Source organism: Salmo trutta, chromosome 24, assembly GCF_901001165.1.
Source record: "Salmo trutta chromosome 24, fSalTru1.1, whole genome shotgun sequence".
Classification (NCBI taxonomy): Eukaryota; Metazoa; Chordata; class Actinopteri; order Salmoniformes; family Salmonidae; genus Salmo; species Salmo trutta.
Window position 1 is genome coordinate 21,915,939 of NC_042980.1, and position 27,771 is coordinate 21,943,709.

The window sequence follows — 27,771 nt, forward strand, 5'->3', positions numbered from 1 at the left end:
AATTAAATATTTTGGACCAATACACACGTCTCTGTAAGTTGGGCAAAAATTCACATTAAGAAGACCAAATTGTGCCTCCATTCCATCCACCTTCGCATAACCTCGTCGCTGACAAAATATATATATATTTTGCTGTATTATCATAATAACTAAGACAGTTTTCTTGTACACACACAGATCATCTGGTGCTGTTAAGCTCTGTGTTTCTAATTTCAAGCCATGCGCCACTTTTTCAGACTGACGTGTTTTACCCAGAAGGTTGTTACCACGGCAACACGGTGGAGCGGAGATGAGGACTGTGATTCTGTGTGAAGATGATCCTAGCTCCCCACTTCCCCCCATACATGCCGGGGAAAAGATGCTGCCCTCTTTTTTTCTGCAAGCCCCCGTTGCTGGTTAGTTAGCAATGAATGGATAGGCCTGACATAGCTGTTATTGTTGGAGACCTCCAAATATCTACTCTGATAATAAATGGGGGAGCTATTCACTGTCCGTGAATGTGTGGGTAAACCTCTTCAATGAAGCTGCATCTTAACCTCTAGTCTACACGCTGACGGGCCTCAATATTGATTACAAAACGGAGAGCTGGGAATTGGTGTCACTTTGGTGTAATGTATGGCACACAACCAAATATTGCAGTCGTTCTGAATAGCTATTTTGGAGGCTTAATAACACTTGACCAATGCAACAACAAGAGACAGAAAGTATTATTGCTATGATGCCTACCTCATATCCCTTCAGGGACGGTCCTACCAGGACCACTGGTCTCATAGAGGGGACCACGTCATAGGGAGGGATGTGTTCAGTCTGTAGTGGAGGTAGATGGTTAGAGGGAGCACAGACACCACAGCAACATGTAACATGCCATTCACCATTATGAAGTCCTTTTATTAGGTATTATTACATGCCAAGAAAGTTTGTCAGTGTATTTACAGTGTTCCAACTCAGGTGCAATAGCAACTTTGTGCAACGTGTTACCAATGGATGTTGAATGAGGATTTGTATAACAGTAGCTGGATGTATTACAGCTATCTGCTGTTAAGTGATGCTATTAAGACATTTGGACGGTTCTGTTTTACTTCCTGATAATGTGCTGACAAAGTGTTGTTACAAAAAATACTGCCAGCAGATTAAAGACGAGATATCCAATTCTACGCATTTTGCCATAGGGTGTAGAGAACTGTTTCCAGTTTTTAATATGATATCTGAGTGAGAGTGACTAACATATCAATGCGGGCTCCCCAGTCGTTGAGACTGGTGTTTTGCGGGTACAATTTAATGAAGCTGCCAGTTGAGGACTTGAGGCGTCGGTTTCTCAAATTAGACACTAATGTACTTGTCCTTCTGCTCAATTGTGCACCGGGGCCTCCCACCTCTCTTTTCTATTCTGGTTAGAGCCAACAAGAATAGACTGATGAGTTTCAGAAGAAAGTTCTTTGTTTCTGGCCATTTTGAGCCTGTAATCGAACCCACAAATGCTGGTGCTCCAGATACTCAACTAGTCTAAAGAAGGCCAGTTTTAATACTTCTTTAATCAGAACAACAGTTTTCAGCTGTGCTAACATAATTGCAAAAGGGTTTTCTAATGATCAATTAGCCTTTTAAAATTGTAAACTTGGATTAGCTAACACAACGTGCCATTTGAACACAGGAGTGATGGTTGCTGATAATGGGCCTCTATACGCCTATGTAGATATTCCATTAAAAATCAGCCGTTTCCAGCTACAATAGTCATTTACAACATTAATAATGTCTACACTGTATTTCTGATCAATTTGATGTTATTTTAATGGACAAAAAATTAGCTTTTCTTTCAAAAACAAGGATATTTCTAAGTGACCCTAAACTTTTGAACGGTAGCGTATATATTTACAAAGAAAATATGGGGGATTGGAAATTATGCAGACAATTACATTGATGGAAGCCACAATCGATTTGCAATATTAAGGCTACCCCCTAAAAAAATATTTTTAAAATAAAGATAGTATAGTATTTAGAAGAGATGAATTGGGGTGAATAAAGAGCAAGTCAATTCAGTTAGTATTATTCTGTATGCCTGAAATAGAGATCGAAATTTGGATATGGAGGATGAAATGCCGACCGAACTTATGAATCTGGGTACAACCAGTTTCTTATTTGGTTACAGATCTTGAAGGTTACCTGTATGTGAATTAATGAATGAAAAGTGTGTATACTACTCACCACTTTCTGCTTCTGTTTTCCTGTAAAAATGAGAAAATAATTGATAAGTGCCTTTGAATGCAAAGCAGAGACCTAATACAATATACAGTACAAAACATTACAGTGATACCTTTTCAGTATCACAGTACTTTAATACCCAGTGGTTGGGTTGAAACATTTGATGGAAACATTTTAATTGTGCAATGATGGATGCAAATAACTTATTATCACACAAATAAATGAAGTATTAAATATACAGTATGTATACAGTATATTAGTGGTTAAAACACTTTATTTATTTGTCGCTTCTATTCCAAACCTTCCTTTGCAGGTGGCAGCCATTGGTTGCACTTGATAACTAACTCTGAAGTTGCATTATCATATAAAAGTGTTTGGTGTCTTACAAAGAAATTGAAATAAAGATAGAGTATTATTTCAATGTATGCTTAGTAGCCCTCGCTATAAGACGGAGAAGATCCTTTGAATTGGATAACGCAGAGTTTGGGCTATATGGTTATGTTTCACTTTAAGCAAACTCATTGCATGGACATAACGCCTGTCCATAATCCTCTTGGAGGAAGAGGAGGAGGAGTGGACTGAGAGTGCATGGCCCACCTCACTCCAGTCCAAAACATGGCACATTCTGGAAGACACAAAGATCTCACAACTCCACATTCCATCCACCCAACCTCCAGCCACTGTTTCCCATTTGACATTTGCAGGTGCATCATTTTTAAGAAATTCTATGAAAATGTAACTACATTTTTTTTTCTGCTGGTGTAGAACAATAACATTGGATATGTATACTCTGGTAACCATTCAGTTCATAGTGAAGGGACCGACAGTTCTCACACTGGATTTGATATGTTAACAAACAACACACTGAGCAACAATGATATGTTATGTTAGAGACAGGGACAATTAGATCATAGCTCTGTTTGCTTAATGATTCATTCTGACAAACAACTAACTAGACGTCGCACCTGGAGAGGCGCCCTTCCCTAATAGGCTTCTGTCTGGAGGCTCACCTGCAGAGGGAGGGTTGGGTTTGAACCCGCCTGAAACCATGTCTCCTAGACTGGAGGAGGAATTCCCACTGGACTTACTGCAAGGCACAAAGGATAACAGACAGAGATGGAGAGAAGAATCATTAATGTGGAACACAGATAGTCTCATCACGGAGTCAAACAGAACTCCTATCCCCAGGAGAAACAGGGTCACCAACAGTTCTCTGTCTTTAATCAGTCATGTTATCGTTACTTTAGACATCCTTGGTGTTTTACTGTTATTTTATTCTTCTCTGTTATTGCCGCTTGCATGTTTTTATCTCTTGAATTGTATTATTTTACTGTAAAGTGTGTTGTAGTGGTAAATGCACTTCTAAAATGCACTTCCATGTTGAATATTTAGCAGTAGAATATAATTATCCAACAGTAGAATGTAATTGCATGAATACTATAAGTACATGGTAGACTATATAAGTATTGACTATACATTGTTCTAGAAATGATGATAACACAGGGCTGGAATTGAATTGGCTAATATCTAATTTATGAGCCGTGATAGGCTTGGAGATGATATCTATCACGGCACTATGTGAGACGACATACCCACTGTTTTACCATAACTGTTGCATAATGTAACCCTCTGCAACATGAGGCCAACGGGGAATACAAAATGTCCTTTAAAATAGACAACAAATAGTTAAAGCATAGCTGAATGAGGAAAATGATATATGATGATGCATATAATCTCTTATCATATTAATGTCACCTAAGAAACACGTCACCAATCTGTTATTATGGGTAACCTCTGACCTGTTATGAGTAAAACACATAGTCACAGCAGAGCCAGCCCTGGAATGGAGAGTAGGCAGCTTCTCATTGTACTTTAGTAACTTTTTATAATAACTTTTATAAATGCTTAATAAAGTTGATAAATAGTTGATTAATGCTTATTCATGAAAGTTCTTAGAAATTGTTAGCCCCTCTCCAATCCCCTACCCATCCTCTAACACAGCCCCTCAATACACCACCCCCAGCCCCTCCACCTAGGCCTTACCCGTAAGAGCGTGTGCCCCTCTTCTGCTCCTGCTGTAGACGAATGTTATCCAGTTTCAGAGGGCTGGGGATGAATCCGATCTCACAGCCCTCCTTCACCAGCCGGCCAATCCACCAGTCATTACTGTACTTCTATAATGGGCAAGACAACATAAAACAGCTCAATGACTGAAGTGTGTGTGCAGTGTGTGTGTGTGTGTGTGTGTGTGTGTGTGTGTTAAATAGACATTCACGCACTATACAGTATGTGACTATGGGCAAAGCAACACAAAACCAATGTCTTAGAATAGAAGTGTGTAACAATCCACAGACATACGGTACTCACTCTATGCGACTGTGAAAGCCAACACAAAACAACACAATGACTCAGAATCGAACAGAAGAGAGTGTGTAAACTCCACAGAGATACAAGGCTGTATACACACTCTATGTGACTCCACTGATTCCAAAACAGGACATGCATTATTGATATTGCGTCATCCATAATGGCCCGTGAACAGATGTGGCTTGAAGCAAACATAGGCTGTCTGAAATGGCACCCTATTCCCTATATAGTGCACTACTGTTGGCCAGAGCTACTTTTGGCCTCATGGGCTCCGGACAAAAGTAGTACACTACATAGGGAATAGGATGCCATTTCAAATGCAGCCATAGCTTTAGCAGTACAGTGTGTTATATATGCTGTACCTCTTTAATGTGCAGGAAGTCCTTGGCATCAAAGGAGATGGCGGTTCCTGCCACAGGGACATCCTCATCCAGGGCTCCACAGTAACTGACGTTAGTCTTCACAGCAAAGGCCACCGCTTTGGCCTGAGACGATACAGGAAACGTCACGTATTAGAAGAGTGCCTAGCCTAGCTAGATAAGCTCAACCATAACCCAGTGAGCATTACTGGTTGCAAAGATGCCAGTTCTGGTTTTAATTTGGTTGTAATAATGTAATTTCAACCAGCCTTGCCTACTGGGACCTTCCCAATGATAGGGGCCTTGTTCTTAAGGTATATGCCTGTGATAGTACAGTAGCATAGCATAAGGCTACACAGTGGGACACCTAGCAGAAATCTGTCTCACCTTGGCCCTCTCCAGCTGTACAGTGGCCTGCTGCTCCTTCTCCAGCTTGCCGCCTGTCGGCTCCTCCTCCAGGGAGACATCTGAGTCCGATGGTCGGCTAGTGTAGGAGTCAGCTGAACCCTGTAGTGGGACAAGATAACAGTCAGACAACAGTCAGACAACAGTGAGATGGTCGGCTAGTGTAGGAGTCAGCTGAACCCTGTAGTGGGACAAGATAACAGTCAGACAACAGTCAGACAACAGTGAGATGGTCGGCTAGTGTAGGAGTCAGCTGAACCCTGTAGTGGGACAAGACAACAGTCAGATAACAGTCAGACAACAGTGAGATGGTCGGCTAGTGTAGGAGTCAGCTAACCCTGGACAGGAACAAGACATGATGACATTTGTCCCTGAAAAATGTTCAATATTGTAGCTGAACCACTCTGTAGTTCTCATTACTATTATGGCAAATTTTTTCCGTGCTTACACAGTTCAGTGAAGTTTGTGAATTTTGCATCACTATGAAAGCTGTAATGCTGTGTTGAACAGATCTAAGGTAAGGCTAAATGGTTAGCCTACTGTACATGTCCTAAATATTACCAGAATGCAATGAATAAGCACAGAGTAGAGGTGGCAGAGATAGGCCTACAGCCAGGTGCTACAGAGGGGGAGTCCGTACGTCATGTGGCAGGGAATATGCCTCTTCAAGCGGGATCAAAGGGACCCTGATTAAAGCTGGTGAGCCGTGCGACACAGTTCACAAATATGGGAAGGAGAGAGAGCGAGAACAGAGAGACACGAACGGCAGGCTGGCACACGAGTGGCAAGACAGCTCCCTTTCTACATCAATACCCCTCAGGCTGAATGGAGCAGAGTGGACTACTGTTGGAACTGACAGTGATTGCCAGGGTAGATGACCAGTTTGACCACCATGGTGTGTGGTTGGTCATTGAAAATATATATCTAAAAGGTTCAAATAAATCTTGGTCAAGATCTGCTGTCTTTTTTTGCTCGGTGCAACAAGGTTAATCAATCTTCAAGGCCCTTGTTCCTTTTGTGTGGGATCTTTTGATTCCTGGATCAAAGTAGTCTATTTCTAATGCTTTCAATAGTCCCTTCACAGGAAGCTGATTAGAATGAGACAGTAGGGGAGAAAGAGAGAGAGAGAGACAGAGAGATAGTGTGTCCCTGTCTCTGTCCCTGTGTGTTGCTTCCCTGGGTGGAGGTGGGTACTGTGGCTCGGCCCACCACCCAACCTCAGGCAGTCTCATGTCATTACGATCAGAAGAGCTGCCCCCGATACCACACACACACACACACACACACACACACACACACACACACACACACACACACACACACACACCCCTCTATTAGCAACGAGTCAGTAGTTGCTGGGAGAGAGCCCGGTACAACACCCCCTCACTCAGTCAGAGCGGGAAAGAGGGAACGAGAGAGTGTGAAGAGGAGATAGAAGAAGATAGAGGGACAGACCGTGAAGAAAGAGTGAGTAGGGGGTGAGAAGAAAGTGTGAGAAGGACATCAAAAGGAGGGGGAGCGAGGGAGGGAGAAAAGTAGAGAGAGGGGGAGATTGAAAGAGGAAGAAGAGGGATAGATAAAGAGAGACAGACAGACAGGGTCAGAGAGAGATAAAAAAATAGATAGACAGGGAAAGGGTGACAGAGACACAGACAGAGAGACAGACAGAGAGACAGAGAGATTTCCCATCAGCCTTGTGAGCGACTCAGAACACACTGACAGCACAGCAGCACAGCGGAGCCCCAAATACCAGCACGCAGCGCCTGCCTGCTGCAAGGGGGTGGATGATTCTGAGGGGGGGCAAGGGGACTCTATTTCAGGCTTCCTGACGAAGGCAATGCTAGACATGATGACGATGATCACATCTACAGCGCAGTGTGCAGTCACAATGGCTATAACATTCACTCAGAGTGTAACAAATACAACTGATATCTCAGTTCTGGGTCTCGATGTGTCTACTGTGGCATGTGATGTTGCTAAAGAGATGATGACAAGGCGGACACTCCTACCTCTAGACCTGCCCCCATTCCTGTCTAATAAGTAATACAATAATTACATGTAATATGTTACTTTCAAGTCCTAGGTTAAATCTGTGGCTGTTTAGAATTGGCACGTACACTGGGCTCATCCTCTTTGTGACGTCTATTGATGTAACATTTGCTGTCCATCTGTTTGGTCTATAGGATACTGTACTGTCCTGCGACTCACAGGCCCCGCAGCATCATCGCCATCAGCCACTCGTCACCCCCTGCCCCTTGACCAGGCCCCCCAGTCAGTCACGTGACCACGTGTTACATAACCACCGCTGCTGCTGCTGCTACTACTGTTGACATCAATGTCCAGTCCGATTAATCACCCTGTCCCCTTTATCTCTCTCTCGCCTTCTCTCTCCCTCCAGCCTTCTTTCTCTCATAAAAAAGTAATATTTTTTTAACCTTTATTTAACTAGGCAAGTCAGTTAAGAACAAATACTTATTTTCAATGACAGCCTAGGAACAGTGGGTTAACTGCCTTGTTCAGGGGGAGAACAACAGATTTTTACCCTGTCAGCTCGGGGATTTGATTTTGCGACCTTCCGGTTACTAGTCCAACGCTCTAACCACTAGGCTACCTGCCACCCCTCATACCTCATCTGTCACGTTCACTCCTGCTCCCCCGCTCCAGTGTTCAACGTCACTGGGCTACTATCCACCGGTCCTGGCAACCCATCTTTACGTACACCTGGCCACTATCTTTACACACACCAGCATCTAATCATCAGTCACACCTGGACTTCATTACTCCCTTGATTATTTACCCTTTATATAGCACTCTTTAGTTATCAGTCATCAGGTAGTATTGTTTATGTTTCTATGTCAGACGCTTCTCTTGTATTGCTCCATGTTCATTATTATTAAACTCACTAACTGCACCTGCTTCCTGACTCCCTGCGTCTATGTTACATCATCCTCTGCTAACAGACCAAAGATTGGAGGCGCTAAGTCTATCAATCACGACCACCTCCTCCTCTTCCATATGCTCACAAAATTATTCAGTGTCTTTATCATTTTCCCATGCTACAACCTGTGAAGAATAGTAACCTATGCTAGCTCCTGTATGCATGGTGTGGACTACAGAGTTCCATTGGCTATAAGAGAAACCTAGAAGTAAATACAACAAAGGACATTTGGAGACATGAAAACATGACGTATCATACTGTGACATGATGTAATACACATGATGTAATGACCATGTGAGTCATAACTTTCCTTTGGCCTATACAGTGCATTCGGAAAGTATTCAGACCCCTTGGCTTTTTCCACATTTTGTTACCTTACAGCCTTATTCTAAACAGGGGTAAACATATTTTTCTCATCAATCAACACAAAATTCCCCATAATGACAAAGTGAAAATACCTTCATTACATAAGTATTCAGACCCTTTGCTATGAGACTCGAAATTGAGCTCAGGTGCATCCTGTTTCCATTGATCATCCTTGAGATGTTTCTACAACTTGATTAGAGTCCACCTGTGGTCAATTCAATTGATTGGACATGATTTGGAAAGGCACACACCTGTCTATATAAGGTCCCATAGTTGACAGTTCATGTCAGAGAAAAAAACAGGCCATGAATGAGGTGGAAGGAATTGTCCGTAGAGCTTTGAGACAGGATTGTGTCGAGGCACAGATCTGGGGAAGGGTACCAAAATAGTTCTGCAGCATTGAAGGTCCCCAAGAACACAGTGGCCTCCCTCATTCCTAAATGGAAGAAGTTTGGAACCTCCAAGACTCTTCCTAGAGCTGGCCGCCCGGCCAAACTGAGCAATCGGGGGAGAAGGGCCTTGGTCAGGGAGGTCACCAAGATCCCGATGGTCACTCTGACAGAGTTCCAGAGTTCCTCTGTGGAGATGGGAGAACCTTCCAGAAGGACAACCATCTCTGCAGCACTCCACTAATCAGGCCATTATGTTAGAGTGGCCAGACGGGAGCATGATAGCTGGCTTGGAGCAGGCCAAAAGGCACCTAAAGGACTCTCAGACCATGAGAAACAAGATTCTCTTCTCTGACGAAACCAAGATTGAACTCTTTGGCCTGAATTCCAAGCGTCACGTCTGGAGGAAACCTGGAACCATCCCTACGGTGAAGTATAGTGGGGGCAGCATCATGCTGTGGGGAGGTTTTTCAGCGACAGACACTGGGAGACTAGTCAGGACCGAGGGAAAGATGAACAGAGCAAAGTACAGAGAGATCCTTGATGAAAACCTGCTCCAGAGTGCTCAGGACCTCAGACTGGGGCGAAGGTTCACCTTTCTACAGGACAACGACACTAAGCACAAAGCCAAGACAATGCAGGAGTGGCTTCGGGACAAGGCTCTGAATGTCCTTGAATGGCCCAGCCAGAGCCCGGACTTGAACCGCATCAAACATCTCTGGAGAGACCTGAAAACAACTGTGCAGCGAATGCTCCCCATCCAACCTAACAGAGGTTGAGAGGATCTGCAGAGAAGAATGGGAGAAACTCCCCAAATACAGGTGTGCCATGCTTGTAGCGTCATACCCAAGAAGACTTGAGGCTGTAATCGCTGCCAAAGGTGCTTCAACAAAGTACTGAGTAAAGGATCTGAATACTTATGTAAATGTGATATTTCTGTAAAAAAAAAAGAATTTAGCAAAAATGTCTAAAAACCTTTTTTTGCTTTGTCATTATGGGGTAGTGTGGGGACACTGATGAGGAAAAAAAACAATTAAATCCATTTTAGAATAAGGCTGTAGCGAAACAAAATGTGGGAAAAAATGTGAATACTTTCCGAATGCACTGTATAGGGGCTGTGGCTGCAGGGCTCTCTGTACAATATTGAATAAAGCAAGCAGTTGATGTCTTGGTGTGGCAGAGTATCATGTTTCTCTGTGTATCTCATTCTCTTCTTACAAAGATTAAACAAACAATGTGGCTCTCAACCTAACCTCCATCTCTCCTCTCCGCTCTCAACCTAACCTCCCCATCCTCTGGTACAAGCCAAGTGTGCCACACTGGAACCTCCATGCCTCTCCTCATCTGCCATCCAACTGATGATAGTATCAGAATTTGAAAAAAGATGTGACTCATTTGGAAGAAAAAATGTATACAATGTATATCTGATAACTTTGGTCACTAACCCCATCTGAAATATAGTAAATAATTCACAAAGGACTGCCTCCAACTCTACCATCTAAGATCATCTTCCTCAGACATACATTTAGGTTGTAATACGTTACTATACTGGCAGAAAAGATGCTCTGGGGGAAGGTTTTCTACACCAAAGCATTCACGGAATTCAGTCAGCCGATCACTCCACTTCGGGACACATTATACCAGGCAGCCAGCTGGTCTGTCTTCCCATTACTGCAAACTCAGCAATACTGGAGAGGATGGGGAGACTAAGCGATACTGATCAAATCAAATCAAACTTTATTTGTCACATGCGGCGAATAAAAAGTGTAGACCTTACCGTGAAATGCTTACTTACAATCCCTTAAACCTACAGTGCAGTTCAAGAAGAGTTAGGAAAATATTTACCAAATAAACTAAAGTAAAAAATGTAAAATAATACAAGTAACAATAACGAGGCTATATACAAGGGGTACCGGTACCGAGTCAATGTGTGGGGGTACAGGTTAGTTGAGGTAATTTGTTCATGTAGGTAGGGGTGAAGTGACTATGCATAGATAATAAACAGCAAGTAGCAGCAGTGTACAAAACAAATTGAGGGGGGGGAGTCAATGTAAATATTGGCCAATTGATTAATTGTTCAGCAGTCTTATGGCTTGGGGGTAAAAGCTGTTAAGGAGCCTTTTGGTACTAGACTTGGTGCTCCGGTACCGCTTGCCGTGTGGTAGCAGAGAAAACAGTCTATGACTTGGGTGACTGGAGTCTCTGACAATGTTATGGTATTTCCTCTGACACCGCCTATTATATAGGTCCTGGATGGCAGAAAGCTTGGCCCCAGTGATGTAATGGGTCGTACACACTACCCTCTGTAGCGCCATACGGTCAGATGCCGAGCAGTTGCCATACCAGGCGGTGATGCAACCGGTCAGGATGCTCTCGATGGTGCAGCTGTAGAACCTTTTGAGAATCTGGTGACCCATGCCTAATCTTTTCAGTCTCCTGAGAGGAAAAATAGTTTTGTCATGCCGTCTTCACGACTGTCTTGGTGTGTTTGGAAAGATGGAAGATGGAGGATGGGGAGAGAATGGGGGATACTAGGGGAAGATGGGAGATACTGGGGGATACTAGGGGAGGATGGGGAAGACTGGGGGATAATAGGGGAGGATGGGGGAGACTGGGGGATAATAGGGGAGGATGGGGGAGACTGGGGGATAATAGGGGAGGATGGTGGAGACTGAGGAGAGACGGGGATAATAGGGGAGATTGGGGAGAGACTGGGGGATACTAGGGGAGGATGGGGAGAGACTGGGGGATACTAGGGGAGGATGGGGAGAGACTGGGGGATACTAGGGGAGGATGGGGAGAGACTGGGGGATAATAGGGGAGGATGGGGGAGACTGGGGGATAATAGGGGAGGATGGGGGAGACTGGGGGATAATAGGGAAGGATGGGGAGAGACTGGGGATACTAGGGGAGGATGGGGGAAACTGGGGATACTAGGGAAGGATGGGGAGAGACTGGGGATACTAGGGGAGGATGGGGAGAGACTGGGGATACTAGGGGAGGATGGGGGAGACTGGGGATACTAGGGGAGGATGGGAGAGACTGGGGGATAATAGGGGAGGATGGGGAGAGACTGGGGATACTAGGGGAGGATGGGGAGAGACTGGGGATACTAGGGAAGGATGGGGAGAGACTGGGGATACTATGGGAGGATGGGAGAGACTGGGGGATAATAGGGAAGGATGGGGAGAGACTTGGGATACTAGGGGAGGATGGGAGAGACTGGGGATAATAGGGGAGGATGGGGAGAGACTGGGGATACTAGGGGAGGATAGGGAGAGACTGGGGATACTAGGGGAGGATGGGGGAGACTGGGGATACTAGGGGAACATGGGAGAGACTGGGGGATAATAGGGGAGGATGGGGAGAGACTGGGGATACTAGGGGAGGATGGGGAGAGACTGGGGATACTAGGGAAGGATGGGGAGAGACTGGGGATACTAGGGGAGGATGGGAGAGACTGGGGATACTAGGGGAGGATGGGGGAGAGACTGGGGATACTAGGGGAGGATGGGGAGACTGGGGATACTAGGGGAGGATGGGGGAGACTGGGGGATAATAGGGGAGGATGGGGGAGACTGGGGGATAATAGGGGAGAATGGGGGAGAGACTGGGGATACTAGGGGAGGATGGAGAGACTGGGGATACTAGGGGAGGATGGGGGAGTCTGGGGGATAATAGGGGAGGATGGGGGAGACTGGGGGATAATAGGGGAGGATGGGGGAGACTGGGGGATAATAGGGGAGGATGGGGGAGACTGGGGGATAATAGGGGAGGATGGGGGAGACTGGGGGATAATAGGGAAGGATGGGGGAGACTGGGGATACTAGGGGAGGATGGGGAGAGACTGGGGATACTAGGGGAGGATGGGGAGAGACTGGGGATACTAGGGGAGGATGGGGGAGACTGGGGGATAATAGGGGAGGATGGGGAGAGACTGGGGGATAATAGGGGAGGATGGGGGAGACTGGGGGATAATAGGGGAGGATGGGGGAGACTGGGGGATAATAGGGGAGGATGGGGGAGACTGGGGGATAATAGGGGAGGATGGGGAGAGATTGGGGGATAATAGGGGAGGATGGGGGAGACTGGGGGATAATAGGGGAGGATGGGGGAGACTGGGGGATAATAGGGGAGGATGGGAGAGACTGGGGGATAATAGGGGAGGATGGGGAGACTGGGGGATAATAGGGGAGGATGGGGAGACTGGGGGATACTAGGGGAGGATGGGGGAGACTGGGGATACTAGGGGAGGATGGGGAGAGACTGGGGATACTAGGGGAGGATGGGGAGAGACTGGGGGATAATAGGGGAGGATGGGGAGAGACTGGGATACTAGGGGAGGATGGGGGAGACTGGGGGATAATAGGGGAGGATGGGGGAGGCTGGGGGATAATAGGGGAGGATGGGGGAGACTGGGGGATAATATGGGAGGATGGGGGAGGCTGGGGGATAATAGGGGAGGATGGGGGAGACTGGGGGATAATGGAGGAGGATGGGGGAGACTGGGGGATAATAGGGGAGGATGGGGGAGACTGGGGGATAATAGGGGAGGATGGGGGAGACTGAGGAGAGACGGGGATAATAGGGGAGGATGGGGGAGACTGGGGGATAATAGGGGAAGATGGGGGAGACTGGGGGATAATAGGGGAGGATGGGGAGACTGGGGGATAATAGGGGAGGATGGGGGAGACTGGGGGATAATAGGGGAGGATGGGGGAGACTGGGGGATAATAGGGGAGGATGGGGAGACTGGGGGATAATAGGGGAGGATGGGGGAGACTGGGGGATAATAGGGGAGGATGGGGGAGACTGGGGGATAATAGGTGAGGATGGGGGAGACTGGGGGATAATAGGGGAGGATGGGGGAGACTGGGGGATAATAGGGGAGGATGGGGGAGACTGGGGGATAATAGGGGAGGATGGGGGAGACTGGGGGATAATAGGGGAGGATGGGGGAGACTGGGGGATAATAGGGGAGGATGGGGAGACTGGGGGATAATAGGGGAGGATGGGGGAGACTGGGGGATAATAGGGGGAGGATGGGGGAGACTGGGGGATAATAGGGGAGGATGGGGGAGACTGGGGGATAATAGGGGAGGATGGGGGAGACTGGGGGATAATAGGGGAGGATGGGGGAGACTGGGGGATACTAGGGGAGGATGGGGGAGACTGGGGGATAAATAGGGAGGGATGGGGGAGGACTGGGGGATAATAGGGGAGGATGGGGAGGACTAGGGGGGATATAGGGAGAGACTGGGGATAATAGGGCGAGATGGGGGAGGACTGGGGGATAATTAGAGGGAGAATGGGGGAGACTGGGGCTAATAGGGAGGATGGGGAGACTGGGGGATAATAGGGGAGGATGGGGAGATGGGGGATCATAGGGGAGGCTGGGGAAGACTGGGGCTAATAGGGGAGTGATGGAGCTGGGATAATAGGTGGATGGTGATACTAGGGATAATAGGGGAGGATGAGGGAGCTGGGGGATATAGGAGAGGATGGGGGAACGGACTGGGGGATAATAGGGAGGATGGGGGAGACTGGGGGATAATAGGGGAGGATGGGGGGGACTGGGGGATAATAGGGGAGGATGGGGGAGACTGGGGGATAATAGGGGAGAATGGGGGAGACTGGGGGATAATAGGGGAGGATGGGGGAGACTGGGGGATAATAGGGGAGGAAAACTTGAGCACTACCTGTCACTTTGAAAACAACAAAAATATGCAGAGGATAACAACAAACCAAAAAGGGTATTTTGGCCCAAAAAACTGAAAAGACCAATTGAAACCCATTGAAAACAACCAATGAGGCAATTTAGTTAGGATGAATGCTACCAGGACCAGATTTCCATGCACCAGCAGTAATGATCCATTTAGAATCTTTCCATCAATACAAATAACTGTTATTTACTACCTCATTATGGCAAAATGTATGGGAATGTAAAGAAAGCCAAAAATTCATGTCAATACATTTTTTGGTAAGATATTTTATATTAACAATACAAAACATACACATACAAACGACAATATCACACAAACATCAACTACATCACACCTGCCCAGACCCACCTGTTCACACACCCCCCATCTCCAGCACCCTCATCACTCTCCACCACATGACCTCAAACTGCACCATTTTGTTTCTCTCCGTCGCCCACACTCTTTCAACATTAAGATAATAAAGCATTTGACCTTCATGTCAGTTCAAAACAATCGATGTGTCACCCCATGTCAGACTTTGACTGATCAACAAGCAAACCAGCCAGCAGTTACGTAGAAGGAAATGACTTAGACCTTGTGGCGACAATGTTTTTTAAAATTGTTTTATTTAACCTTCATTTAACTAGGCAAGTCAGTGAAGAACAAACTCTTATTTACAATGACGTCAATACAAGAGAGACAACACAACACTACATAAAGAGAGACCTAAGACAACAACACACCAAGGCAGCAACACATGACAACACAACATGGTAGCAACACAACATGGTAGCAGCACAAAACATGGTACAAACATTATTGGGCACAGACAACAGCACAAAGGGCAAGAAGGTAGAGACAACAATACATCACACAAAGCAGCCACAACTTTCAGTAAGAGTGTCCATGATTGAGTCTTTGAATGAAGAGATTGAGATAAAACTGTCCAGTTTGAGTGTTTGTTGCAGCACGTTCCAGTCGCTAGCTGCAGCGAACTGAAAAGAGGATCGACCCAGGGATGTGTGTGCTTTGGGGACATTTAACAGAATGTGACTGGCAGAACAGGTGTTGTATATGGAGGATGAGGGCTGCAGTAGATTTCTCAGATAGGGGGGAGTGAGGCCTAAGAGGGGTTTATAAATAAGCATCAACCAGTGGGTCTTGTGACAGGTATTTTTTATTTTTTTACCGTTATTTTACCAGGTAAGTTGACTGAGAACACATTCTCATTTACAGCAACGACCTGGGGAATAGTTACTGGGGAGTGGAGGGGGATGAATGAGCCAATTGTAAGCTGGGGATGATTAGATGGCCATGATGGTATGAGGGCCAGATTGGGAATTTAGCCAGGACACCGGGGTTAACACCCCTACTCTTACAATAAGTGCCATGGGATCTTTAATGATCTCAGAGAGTAAGGACACCCGTTTAACGCTGTATACAGAGATGACCAGTTTACAGAGGAGTATACAGTGCAGTGATGTGTCCTATAAAGAGCATTGGTGGCAAATCTGATGGCCAAATGTTAAAGAACATCTAGCCGCTCGAGAGCACCCTTACCTGCACCCTTTCCTGCCAATCTATAAATGATGTCTCCGTAATCTAGCATGGGTAGGATGGTCATCCGAATCAATGTAATTATTCTTAAAGCCCATCTCACACTAGATGTATTAATGTTTTTTATTTGATTTATTTCACCTTTATTTAACCAGGTTGGCCAGTTGAGAACAAGTTCCCATTTACAACTGTGACCTGGCCAAGAATAAGCAAAGCAGTGGGACAAAAACAACAACACAGAGTTTCACATAAACAAACGTACAGTCAATAATACAATAGAAAAGCATACAGGTCGCAGTGGTGGGTAGTATATGGGGCTTTGGTGACAAAACGGAAGGCACTGTGATAGACTACATCCAATTTGCTGAGTAGAGTGTTGGAGGGTATTTTGTAAATGGCATCGCCGAAGTCAAGGATCGGTAGGATAGTCAGTTTTACGAGGGTATGTTTGGCAGCATGAGTGAAGGAGGCTTTGTTGCAAAATAGGAAGCCAATTCTAGATTTAATTTTGGATTGGAGATGCTTAATGTGCGTCTGGAAGGAGAGTTTACAGTCTAACCAGACACCTAGGTATTTGTAGTTGTCCACATATTCTAAGTCAGAACTGTCCAGAGTAGTGATTCTAGATGGGCGGAAGGGTGCGGGCAACAATCGGTTGAAGAGCATGCATTTAGTTTTACTAGCATTCAAAAGCAGTTGGAGGCCACGAAACGAGTGTTGTATGGCATTGAAGCTCGTTTGGAGGTTTGTTAACAGTGTCCAAAGAAGGGCCAGATGTATACAGAATGGTGTCATTTGCATAGAGGTGGATCAGAGAATCACCAGCAGCAAGAGCGACATCATTGATATATACAGAGAAAAGAGTCGGCCCGAGAATTGAACCCTGTGGCACCCCCATAGAGACTACCAGAGGTTCGGGCAACAGGCCCTCCGATTTGACACACTGAACTCTATCTGAGAAGTAGTTGGTGAACCAGACGAGGCAGTCATTTGAGAAACCAAGGTTATTGAGTCTGCCGAACGTGGGTCAAGAGAGACTACAAAGGAATTGAAGCTTAGAAGAAATGTGATATCTGTTTGCGCCTCTTCACATGCTTGTCGGAGGCATGATGTCATGACACACTTTAATTGTGCTACATCTAGAATGTCTCAAAATTTCTCCCCTATGTGGAAGCTAGGTGAATTGCAACAGCACTAGGCTGCATTCAAAACAAATCTGCCCCGTGTCCCATTTCCCCTTAACATGGCGGAGACTCCAATTGAGCCTTTTACTTTCGGTTTTGGTCCACCAGTTCAAACAGCTGTAAAAACAATATTTGTTGTTATTGAAAATATATTTCACAGCGATTTAGATGGTACAATGATTCCCTACACTATTCAGTGCTTGTTTTCTCACATAAACATAAATTGAGCGAACAGTGTAGAATTTCAATAACCAGGAAAATGACAGAACAATTTCTACATTAGCCGCTTGACCCGATTTCCACTAGATAACACAGCCACAAAGTCAAAACAGCTTTCCCATTTTGACAACAGATGCCACTTTTGCGGGAGAAATGAATAGGCGAATATCACAGCCAATCACAACACTGGCGGGTAAGTAAGACTGTGAAACACTATTATTACACTATTACTACAGATATATTATGGACATTTTCTGAAAGTACAATGCAAAAATTCAAACAAGATCCTGAAGTGTATCACCTTTAAAAGATTCCTAAAATAACTTGTAGAGGGCACAAGGCACTCGCCACCTCTCCCACCACCAGGCCACTCACACTACTAGGCCACTAGTGAGAAAGTTATCTATGAGTGTCAAGGAAGCTGGGCTTGAAACAATCAAGGATCAGGCCACACTCATGGCTTATCTGTTGAGACGCCTAGGAAGATACTGTCTGAAAATGGCAGCCACTAACACTTCCAGACCAGTGATAAGCACCGATAACAGTCTACAGGACCATTACGAAATATTCTGGAGCAGAGATGCCTAGAATAATTGTTGTACTGCTGGGTAACAACAAGACACCCTCTTACAGGGGAGATGGATTAAACAAATGTCTAAGACATAGCGGTCACACTTTATTGGGATAGTCCAGATAGACCATCTGTAGATACTCTACAGATGGTCGGTCATACTATCAACAAACTATCTGTTGATAAGCAACTGCTTGCTAAGGTTACAGTTAGGGTTAGGTTTAGAATAAGGGTTAGGGTAAGGGTTAAGGTTAGGGTTAGGACAGGGCCAGGGTTGAGGGTTCAGATAAGAGTTAAGGTTAGGTTTAGGGTTAGTAGCTAGTTAGTTGAAATGTTACTGATAGTCTGTAGATAGACAGTAGAGCTGGGATGGGCAACTCAACATTTTGGGGGGAATTTAGTCGGGGTCTCAACTTACTGTTGCGAGTTTGAAAAGTAGAATACACAAGGGGCAATTCAACATTTGGTTGTGCATGAGCAGTTTTTCTCTTGTTATGTCAGTCATTGATAGTAACTCAATAAGCCCATGTCAACTAAAAATCTTTTGATTGGTAAATTCATCTAGTGGCCAGCTATCTAAACTTGTAGTAATCATGGTCAAATTACTGCACTGATTTCTTTAGTCAGTCTCCTCACTCAGCTATTTTATTAAAACCTGCAAATACTTCTCTCCACCCCATGGCAAAATGTGTAGAACTGCGGCCCCTCATCATGAGTTCCGATTTTTTGTGGGCCCCACCCCAATCAAAGTTGCCCATCTCTCTATCCAAATAAAGTGTTACCGATTTGGCCAGGTCTTGATGAACCTATTGGAGTTGGTCCCCAAGTAAGGACATACAAATTAACCAGAACATACAGAAAGAGAAATGTATTGGAAATAGAAAAGGATTATGACCGTGTAATAATAGTGCAATTACAGTGTCATTTCTTGACAATGTGATGAAAAGAATATCAGTTTAGTTTCACAAATCTACAGGAAGACAGATGGAGGGAGAGAGTGTGAAAAAGCACGATAGATCCCTGCTCAGTGTGAATCTACACTCCCCTCTCCCTCCCTTCACTCACCTCAACCTCCCTTCTCTCCCCTCTCCCTCCCTCCCTCCCTTCACTCACCTCAACCTCCCTTCACTCCTCTCTCCCTCCCTCCCTTCACTCACCTCAACCTCCCTTCACTCTTCTCTCCCTCCCTTCTCTCCTCTCTTCCTCCCTTCACTACCATCTCCCTCCCTTCCCTCCTATCTCCCTCCCTTCTCTCCCCTCTCCCTCCCTTCACTCCCCACTCCTCTCTCCCTACCTACACTCCTCTCTCCCCTCTCCCTCCCTTCACTCCCCTCTCCCTCCCTTCACTCCCCACTCCTCTCTCCCTACCTACACTCCTCTCTCCCATCTCCCTCCCTTCACTCCTCTCTCCCTCCCTTCACTCACCTCAACCTCCCTTCTCTCCCCTCTCCCTCCCTCCCTCCCTTCACTCACCTCAACCTCCCTTCACTCCTCTCTCCCTCCCTCCCTTCACTCACCTCAACCTCCCTTCACTCTTCTCTCCCTCCCTTCTCTCCTCTCTTCCTCCCTTCACTACCATCTCCCTCCCTTCCCTCCTATCTCCCTCCCTTCTCTCCCCTCTCCCTCCCTTCACTCCCCACTCCTCTCTCCCTACCTACACTTCTCTCTCCCCTCTCCCTCCCTTCACTCCCCTCTCCCTCCCTTCACTCCCCACTCCTCTCTCCCTACCTACACTCCTCTCTCTCATCTCCCTCCCTTCACTCCCCTCAACCTCCCTTCACTCCTCTCTCCCTCCCTTCACTCCCCTCTCCCTCCCTCAACTACTCTCTCTATTCCTTCACTACTCTCTCTATCCCTTCTCTCCTCTCTTCCTCCCTTCACTCCTCTCTCCCTCTCCCTCCCTTCTCTCCCCTCTCCCTCCCTTCACTCCCCACTCCTCTCTCCCTACCTACACTCCTCTCTCCCCTCTCCCCCCCTTCACTCCCCTCTCCCTCCCTTCACTCCCTACTCCTCTCTCCCTACCTACACTCCTCTCTCCCATCTCCCTCCCTTCACTCCTCTCTCCCTCCCTTCTCTCTGCTCTCCCCCTCTTCACTCCTCTCTCCCTCCCTTCTCTCCGCTCTCCCCCTCTTCACTCCTCTCTCCCTTCACTCCCCTCTCCCTCCCTTCACTCCCCTCTCTTCACTCCCCTCCCCTCTCCCTTCCCCCTTCACTCCCCTCCTCTCTCCCTCCCTTAACTACTCTCTCCCTCCCTTCACTACTCTCTCCCTCCCTTCACTACTCTCTCCCTCCCTTCACTACTCTCTCTATCCCTTAACTACTCTCTCCCTCCCTTCACTACTCTCTCCCTCCCTTCACTACTCTCTCTATCCCTTAACTACTCTCTCCCTCCCTTAACTACTCTCTCCCTCCCTCAACTACTCTCTCCCTCCCTTCACTACTCTCTCTATCCCTTCACTACTCTCTCCCTCCCTTCACTACTCTCTCCCTCCCTTCACTACTCTCTCTATCCCTTAACTACTCTCTCCCTCCCTTCCCTACTCTCTCCCTCCCTTCACTACTCTCTCCCTCCCTTCACTACTCTCTCCCTCCCTTCACTACTCTCTCTATCCCTTAACTACTCTCTCCCTCCCTTCACTACTCTCTCCCTCCCTTCACTACTCTCTCTATCCCTTCCCTACTCTCTCTATCCCTTAACTACTCTCTCTATCCCTTCACTACTCTCTCCCTCCCTTCACTACTCTCTCCCTCCCTTCACTACTCTCTCTATCCCTTCCCTACTCTCTCTATCCCTTCCCTACTCTCTCTATCCCTTCACTACTCTCTCCCTCCCTTCCCTACTCTCTCTATCCCTTAACTACTCTCTCCCTCCCTTCACTACTCTCTCCCTCCCTTCCCTCCTATCTCCCTCCCTTCTCTCCCCTCTCCCTCCCTTCTCTCCCCTCTCCCTCCCTTCACTCCCCACTCCTCTCTCCCTACCTACACTCCTCTCTCCCCTCTCCCCCCCTTCACTCCCCTCTCCCTCCCTTCACTCCCCACTCCTCTCTCCCTACCTACACTCCTCTCTCCCCTCTCCCCCCCTTCACTCCCCTCTCCCTCCCTTCACTCCCCACTCCTCTCTCCCTACCTACACTCCTCTCTCCCATCTCTCTCCCTTCACTCCCCTCTCCTCTCTCCCTCCCGTCCCTTCACTCCCCTCCCCTCTCCCTTCCCCCTTCACTCCCCTCCTCTCTCCCTCCCTTCACTACTCTCTCCCTCCCTTAACTACTCTCTCCCTCCCTTCACTACTCTCTCCCTCCCTCAACTACTCTCTCCCTCCCTCAACTACTCTCTCCCTCCCTTCACTACTCTCTCCCTCCCTTCACTACTCTCTCCCTCCCTTAACTACTCTCTCCCTCCCTCAACTACTCTCTCCCTCCCTTAACTACTCTCTCCCTCCCTTAACTACTCTCTCCCTCCCTTAACTACTCTCTCCCTCCCTTAACTACTCTCTCCCTCCCTTAACTACTCTCTCCCTCCCTCAACTACTCTCTCCCTCCCTTAACTACTCTCTCCCTCCCTCAACTACTCTCTCCCTCCCTTCACCCATCTCTCCCTCACTTCCCTCCCTACCCAGCCCAAAAACGTTTTTCTCTTTTTGATTCCCATCACACGTCAATATAAAGTTGGGTTGCTCCATAGCAATTGAGTATAATGGTTGTGTGTATGAAGACTTATTCTAGCCCTGTGTAGTCTGCATTGATAGGATTGTGATACTGCTCTGTGTTTTGGGTCTCATGGTTCTCTGATTATCTGCATCCTTATGTGTGTGTTGACTGTACTATACATGCTTTCATCTGAGAGAAAGAGTGAAAGGAGAAAACAACAGAGTGAGAGAAGGAAAATGGTGGGACACTGTCCCTTTAAATGAAACACAAAATACTTGCAGCTCTCTGTTCTAAGGAGCTACATAATGATACATTAAACAATCACAACCTTAAAGGGAAGGCTAGGGCTCTGCTCCGCAGGCTAAACACACACACACACACACAGACACACACACAGAGTTACAGCGTGTATTGGCTAATCAGTCATCCAAAGACATGGTAGATGGTATAGAGAGAGTCTTGTATGTCAAGATCAGTGGATGTTCAATAATATAGAACGAAGGAATGAAGGGTTCATCTAGCTTGTTCTCCTTCAGTGGCATCAGAAAACAACATTAGCCTTGGAGAATCACACAGAGAACCATACAGAGAACGAGAACCACACGGAGAACCATACAGAGACACATGCATCCCTCTCCTCCATTCCCTTCCCCCCATGATCCACACACCTTCTCTTATACACGCTGAGTCGACCCCCTGTGTGTTTGAGTGCATTTTGTGTGTGTGTGTTTGCATGTTCAACCAGTGTCAGTTGTATGGTGTTGTCAATACACAGGCACCTCTCTCTCTCTCTCTCTTTCTCAGACACACACACACACAATGAGAAAATAACAGCACGGCACAGGCAATTAACACTTCTTACACCATCTAGCCCTCCACCACAACCCCTTACTCACCGCCTCCGAGTCTTCAAATCCATGTAGGTACAAATTATCATACATGGAGGTTTAATATTCCAACAAGCACCTCTTGACGAATTGACAAAAATAGTAACGATGGATTGAAGCACCAGCACTAGAGATGGATTAATGGGGGTTACATTCCCACTAGATAGAAAACAACCACACCATAGAAGACATTTTAAAAAGCCCTTCTTATTGTTTTCCTCTCTTAGCCTTGATGGTGAATGTAATGTTTTTGCCCCAGGCTTAAAGAGTTTTCCTTAAACCCATAATAAGGCAACGCAGAGCTTCAGTTATCCCCAGAGGCTGCTTTCTAGATCCAGACCTGGCATTTTATCTGCCTTCCAAATGAAGAGACAACTGTTCCTCAATCATAGGCTGATGACAAAGCAGGGAGGCAGGCTGCTGATTGGCTTCTTCATGCTCCAGTCAGCTTGAGCGAGCATTCTCACTGATGGTGAATAAGGAAGAGAAGAGGAGGGTCTGTAGATTGAGAGCAGCAGCCTTTCCCCTCCATCTCTGACTGGGGTCTCTTGTAATTTTCTACCGATGTCTAATACCCTCTGTTGTATTCTCGCTATCTTTACCTCTATAGCCCTCCCCTATCTCTTTTTATTTTCCTCTGTCGTATGGTGGCTTGGTGAAGAGGCTAATATGTGTGTGTGTGTGTGTTTATATTTTTATAACCCTTATTTTACCAGGTAAGTTGACTGAGAACCCCTTCTCATTTACAGCAACGGCCTGGGGAATAGTTACTGGGGGAGGGGGAATGAAAGAGCCATCTGGAAGCTGGGGATGATTAGGTGGCCATGATGGTATGAGGGTCAGATCGAGGGCCAGACCCGTTTAACATCCCATACAAAAGACGGCACTCTACACAGGGCAAAGTTCTGGGGCATTGGAATCTTTTTTTGGGGGGGCAGAGGAAATTGTGCCTCCTACTGGCCCTCCAGCACCACTTCCAGCAGCATCTGTTCTCCCATCCAGGGACCGACCAGTATCGACCCTGCTTAGGTTCAGTGGGATGCAGGTGTGTGTGTGAGTGTGTGTTGACTACATTGCTTCCCACAGTTGTCCTTTGGGTGGTGGAACCATTCTTGATACACACAGGAAAAGTGTGAAAAACCCAGCAGTGTTGCAGTTTTTGACACAAACCATTGCGCCTGGCACCTACTAAGTGACATCAATAAGAGATCATAGCTTTTACCTGGATTCATCTGGTCAGTTTATGTCATAGAAAGAGTAGGTGTTCTTAATGTTGTGTATACTCAGTATAAAATTAGACATACAAATAATTTCATTTTATAATGAGGAGATATATTCATTATATATTTTTCTAGTTTCTGATTCCAATTTCGATAAACAAGTACATTTTCAAACAAGTGTATCCTTTTGAACTAATCAAGTGAAATTGCAGGGTAACATTTGTTGGGATTCAGAGAGCTCCTTTCTAAAGACCTGGTAGAAAACTGGAGCAATATCGCCCTCTAGTGATGAAGAGACTTACAGCAGGTGCACATGCTACAAACTGCCCATCTTCTAATCTGAAAATATGAAACATCACAACCAGACAGGTTTGACTCTCTCCTACCCAACCCCACTTGTTTTTACATTGTTTGCAAACTGATATGTGACACGTATTAATGCCAAAATAACATGCAAAACAAAAGTAATTAAGTTAATAAAGCCGTATCGAAACATGGTGTCTTTTTTGCGTTCTGGATTAAGGCAGCTCCAAAATGCAGGCGTTTCAGCCTAGCTCAGTGCTTTCTGTGGTGGTGGGGCAGTCAGCGGAAAATACAGAACGTAGGGGTTGGTAATGTTCTCTAATTGTGCCGTGATTGGCTCAGGTGAGGCTCAAAACAGGTGGGGCTCTGAATGACGGGTCGCCACTGGACCTGAACATTGATTGGTTAGCAACTAGCTGTTCGATCAAGAGGAAGCTTCTAACTGTGACTAATGTCTGTAATATGACCCAGGTTATCACTTAACCAGCTAGAGTGCATACCAATAGTGTTGGATCTGTGACATCTACTTGTATTGATTATATATTTACTAACGCTGCAGAGCTTTGCTCCAAAGCAATATCAGTTTCCATTGGCTGTAGTGACCATAACATTGTGGCAATAAAAAGGAATGCCAAAGGTTGGGCCTAAAGTCATTTATAAGAGTAAAGCACACTGCCCTTAAACAGTAAAGCACCCTTTGCTGGCTCTAACAGCCGCCCAATCAGTTTGCTGTCTGTTCTTAGTAAACTGATGGAAAGGATTGTGTTTGACCAATTAAAATGCTATTTTTTAGAGAACAAGTTAACTACCAACTTTCAGCATGAAATATAGAGAAGGGCACTTAACTTGTACTGCACTACAGATAATTGGTTAAAATATATGGATAACACGTTGTTAGTTGGAGCTGTATTGTCAGATTTCAGTGCAGCCTTTGATGTTATTGCCATCACATGGTTGGAGAGTTATTTATACAATAGAACCCAGAGAGTGTTTTTCAATGGAAGCTTCTCTAGCATCAGGAGTGCTAAGCAATTAACCAACATTTCTAAAATTCCATTTTGTTATTTTTTTTTCTGTGAGATCGATGTGCTGTTTCTCTGGAGATAAATCAAATCAAGCCCGAACTGTGCAACGTAGTAGAGAGTTGTAGTTTCCAACAGGCCAATATTTTACATAGGTTAGCGCAGAATATGTGGTAATTAACTACAATGACCATAATCCATATTTGCTTTTTTGTATAAGCCAACCAACAAAGGACCACAGTGGAAAAAAGTATTTGACTTTTTGTGTATATAATCCTTGTCAATTTTGGTAAATGTATTGGTTGCCTGGTGTGGCTTTTTTATGTATTCTGAATGGTCAAATAAAATAAAAAAATGTAAAATTGCTCGCCTACTTGTCTGGTCTGTGTGGAGAAGACAGGGAGACAGAGAGAAGAGAGAACGCCCGATCGAGAGGGACAGAAAACAGATGCTTCGCGAGGTATCCTGAAAATACATTATCTAAGTGATTGACAGTAGGTATTCAGCAGCCATAAAGCCTTATTTACTTTGAAGAACTACTAAAAGAGTGATTTTGTCAGACAGCATAGGCAGCAGCTCTATAGAGATGAGATAAAGACTTGGAATTAAATAATAAAGTCAGAAAATAAAACAAATGTAATATACACAACAACTGAAATATTTTATTAAAGTAATGTGATTACATGATGGGTCATACTGTAAGTTAGGCCTCACTCCCCCCTATCTGAGAAATCTACTGCAGCCCTCCACCACATACAACACCCGTTCTGCCAGTCACATTCTGTTAAATGTCCCCAAAGCACACACATCCCTGGGTCGATCCTCTTTTCAGTTCGCTGCAGCTAGCGACTGGAACGAGCTGCAACAAACACTCAAACTGGACAGTTTTATCTCAATCTCTTCATTCAAAGACACAATCATGGACAGTCTTACTGACAATTGTGGCTGCTTTGTGTGATGTATTGTTGTCTCTACCTTCTTGCCCTTTGTGCTGTTGTCTGTGCCCAATAATGCTTGTACCATGTTTGTGCTCCTACCATGTTGTGTGCTACCATGTTGTTGTCATGTTGTGTTGCTACCATGTTGTGTTGTCATGTGTTGCTGCCTTGGTGTGTTGTTGTCTTAGGTCTCTCTTTATGTAGGGTTGTGTTGTCTCTCTTGTTGTGATGTGTTTTTGTCCTATATTTATATTTTATATATTTTTTATTTTTTATCCCAGGACCCGTCCCCGGAGGATGCCTTTTGGTAGGCCGTCATTCTAAATAAGAATTTGTTCTTAACTGACTTGCCTAGTTAAATAAAGGTTAAATACAATAAAATAAAATCAAGTGATAAGCAGTAATGGCCAGTCACTACCATCATGGGACTTTTATTAGTTGTTTTTTTATATGTTGTTACAGCATTCAACCCACATGATGCATAGTGCATTAATGTACGAAATAGAAAACCGGGATTATTTTTTAATAATAGAAACGAAACCGACCCGACCTCAAAAATCACTAATCGCTCAGCACTAAACATCAGATATGTACAGTGCAGTGTCCCTCAGGGCAGTTGCCTTGGACCCGTTATTGATCTTTGTTTCTCTAAATGATTTGCCCTGGCCTTACACAAAGCTATAATGACTATGTATGCGGATGATTCCACTCTACATGTCAGCACCCAAAACCAGACAGCTCACTGAAATGCTAAATAAGGAGTTACAGTCAGAATCAGAATGGGTGATTAATAATCAACTGGTCTTAAATAAATCCAAATCTAAAAGTTTTGTATTTGGTTGAAAACATTCTCTAAGACCTGAACCTCAACTGGAGTTGTACATAAAGGGTGTAATCAATGAGCAAGTTGAATCAAATCAAATTAAATCTAATTTTATTGGTCACATACACGTGTTTAGCAGATGTTATTGCAAGTGTAGCGAAATGCTTGTGCTTCTAGCTCTGACAGTGCAGTAATATCTAACAAGTAGGAAGCTGTTCTGCGTTTTTGACACAAATCCACTGTACTAGTCATTCAGGCTCTGGTGTTGTCCCATCTTGATTACTGTCCAGTAATATAGTGCAGCAAAGAATGACCTAGCAAAGCAGCAGCTGGCTCAAAACAGAGCAGCACGCCTTGGCCTTAACTGCACATACAGAACTAACATCAACAACATGTATGCCAGCCTTTCCTGTTTGAGGGTTGGCAAGAGAGTAACTTCTTCTCTTCTAGTTTTTATGAGAAATATTACTGTGACGAAAATTCCAGATTGCCTGCATAATCAAATAGCATTCAGCTCAGACATCCATACATACCCCACAAGACATGCCACCAGAGGTCTCTTCACAGTCCCCAAGTCACGGCTACGCACAATTTTTTAGAGAGCCATGATCGCATGAAACTCCCTTCCATTTCCAATTACTCAAGCAAACAGCAAAATTATCTTTACAAAACGGA

At 45.5% G+C, this 27,771-nt stretch overlaps 1 protein-coding gene across 3 annotated transcripts in view; it reads right to left on the minus strand.

Moving 5' to 3' along the window:
- LOC115160934 (voltage-dependent L-type calcium channel subunit beta-4) overlaps positions 1-27,771 on the minus strand; it is a 48,109-nt gene that overhangs the window by 6,012 nt on the left and 14,326 nt on the right. Inside the window, exons 1-7 of one of the 3 annotated variants that reach the window (XM_029711496.1) lie at positions 22,800-23,157; positions 5,313-5,432; positions 4,929-5,051; positions 4,243-4,373; positions 3,210-3,286; positions 2,203-2,222; positions 727-807 (exon numbers count right to left, since the gene is read on the minus strand). In XM_029711496.1, coding sequence (XP_029567356.1) covers positions 727-807; positions 2,203-2,222; positions 3,210-3,286; positions 4,243-4,373; positions 4,929-5,051; positions 5,313-5,432; positions 22,800-22,844 — 597 coding nt within the window. In that variant the 5' untranslated portion in view covers positions 22,845-23,157. Of the gene's footprint in view, positions 1-726; positions 808-2,202; positions 2,223-3,209; positions 3,287-4,242; positions 4,374-4,928; positions 5,052-5,312; positions 5,433-22,799; positions 23,158-27,771 lie in introns of those variants that run through there. The other 2 variants (XM_029711494.1, XM_029711495.1) reach the window with 2 other exon arrangements.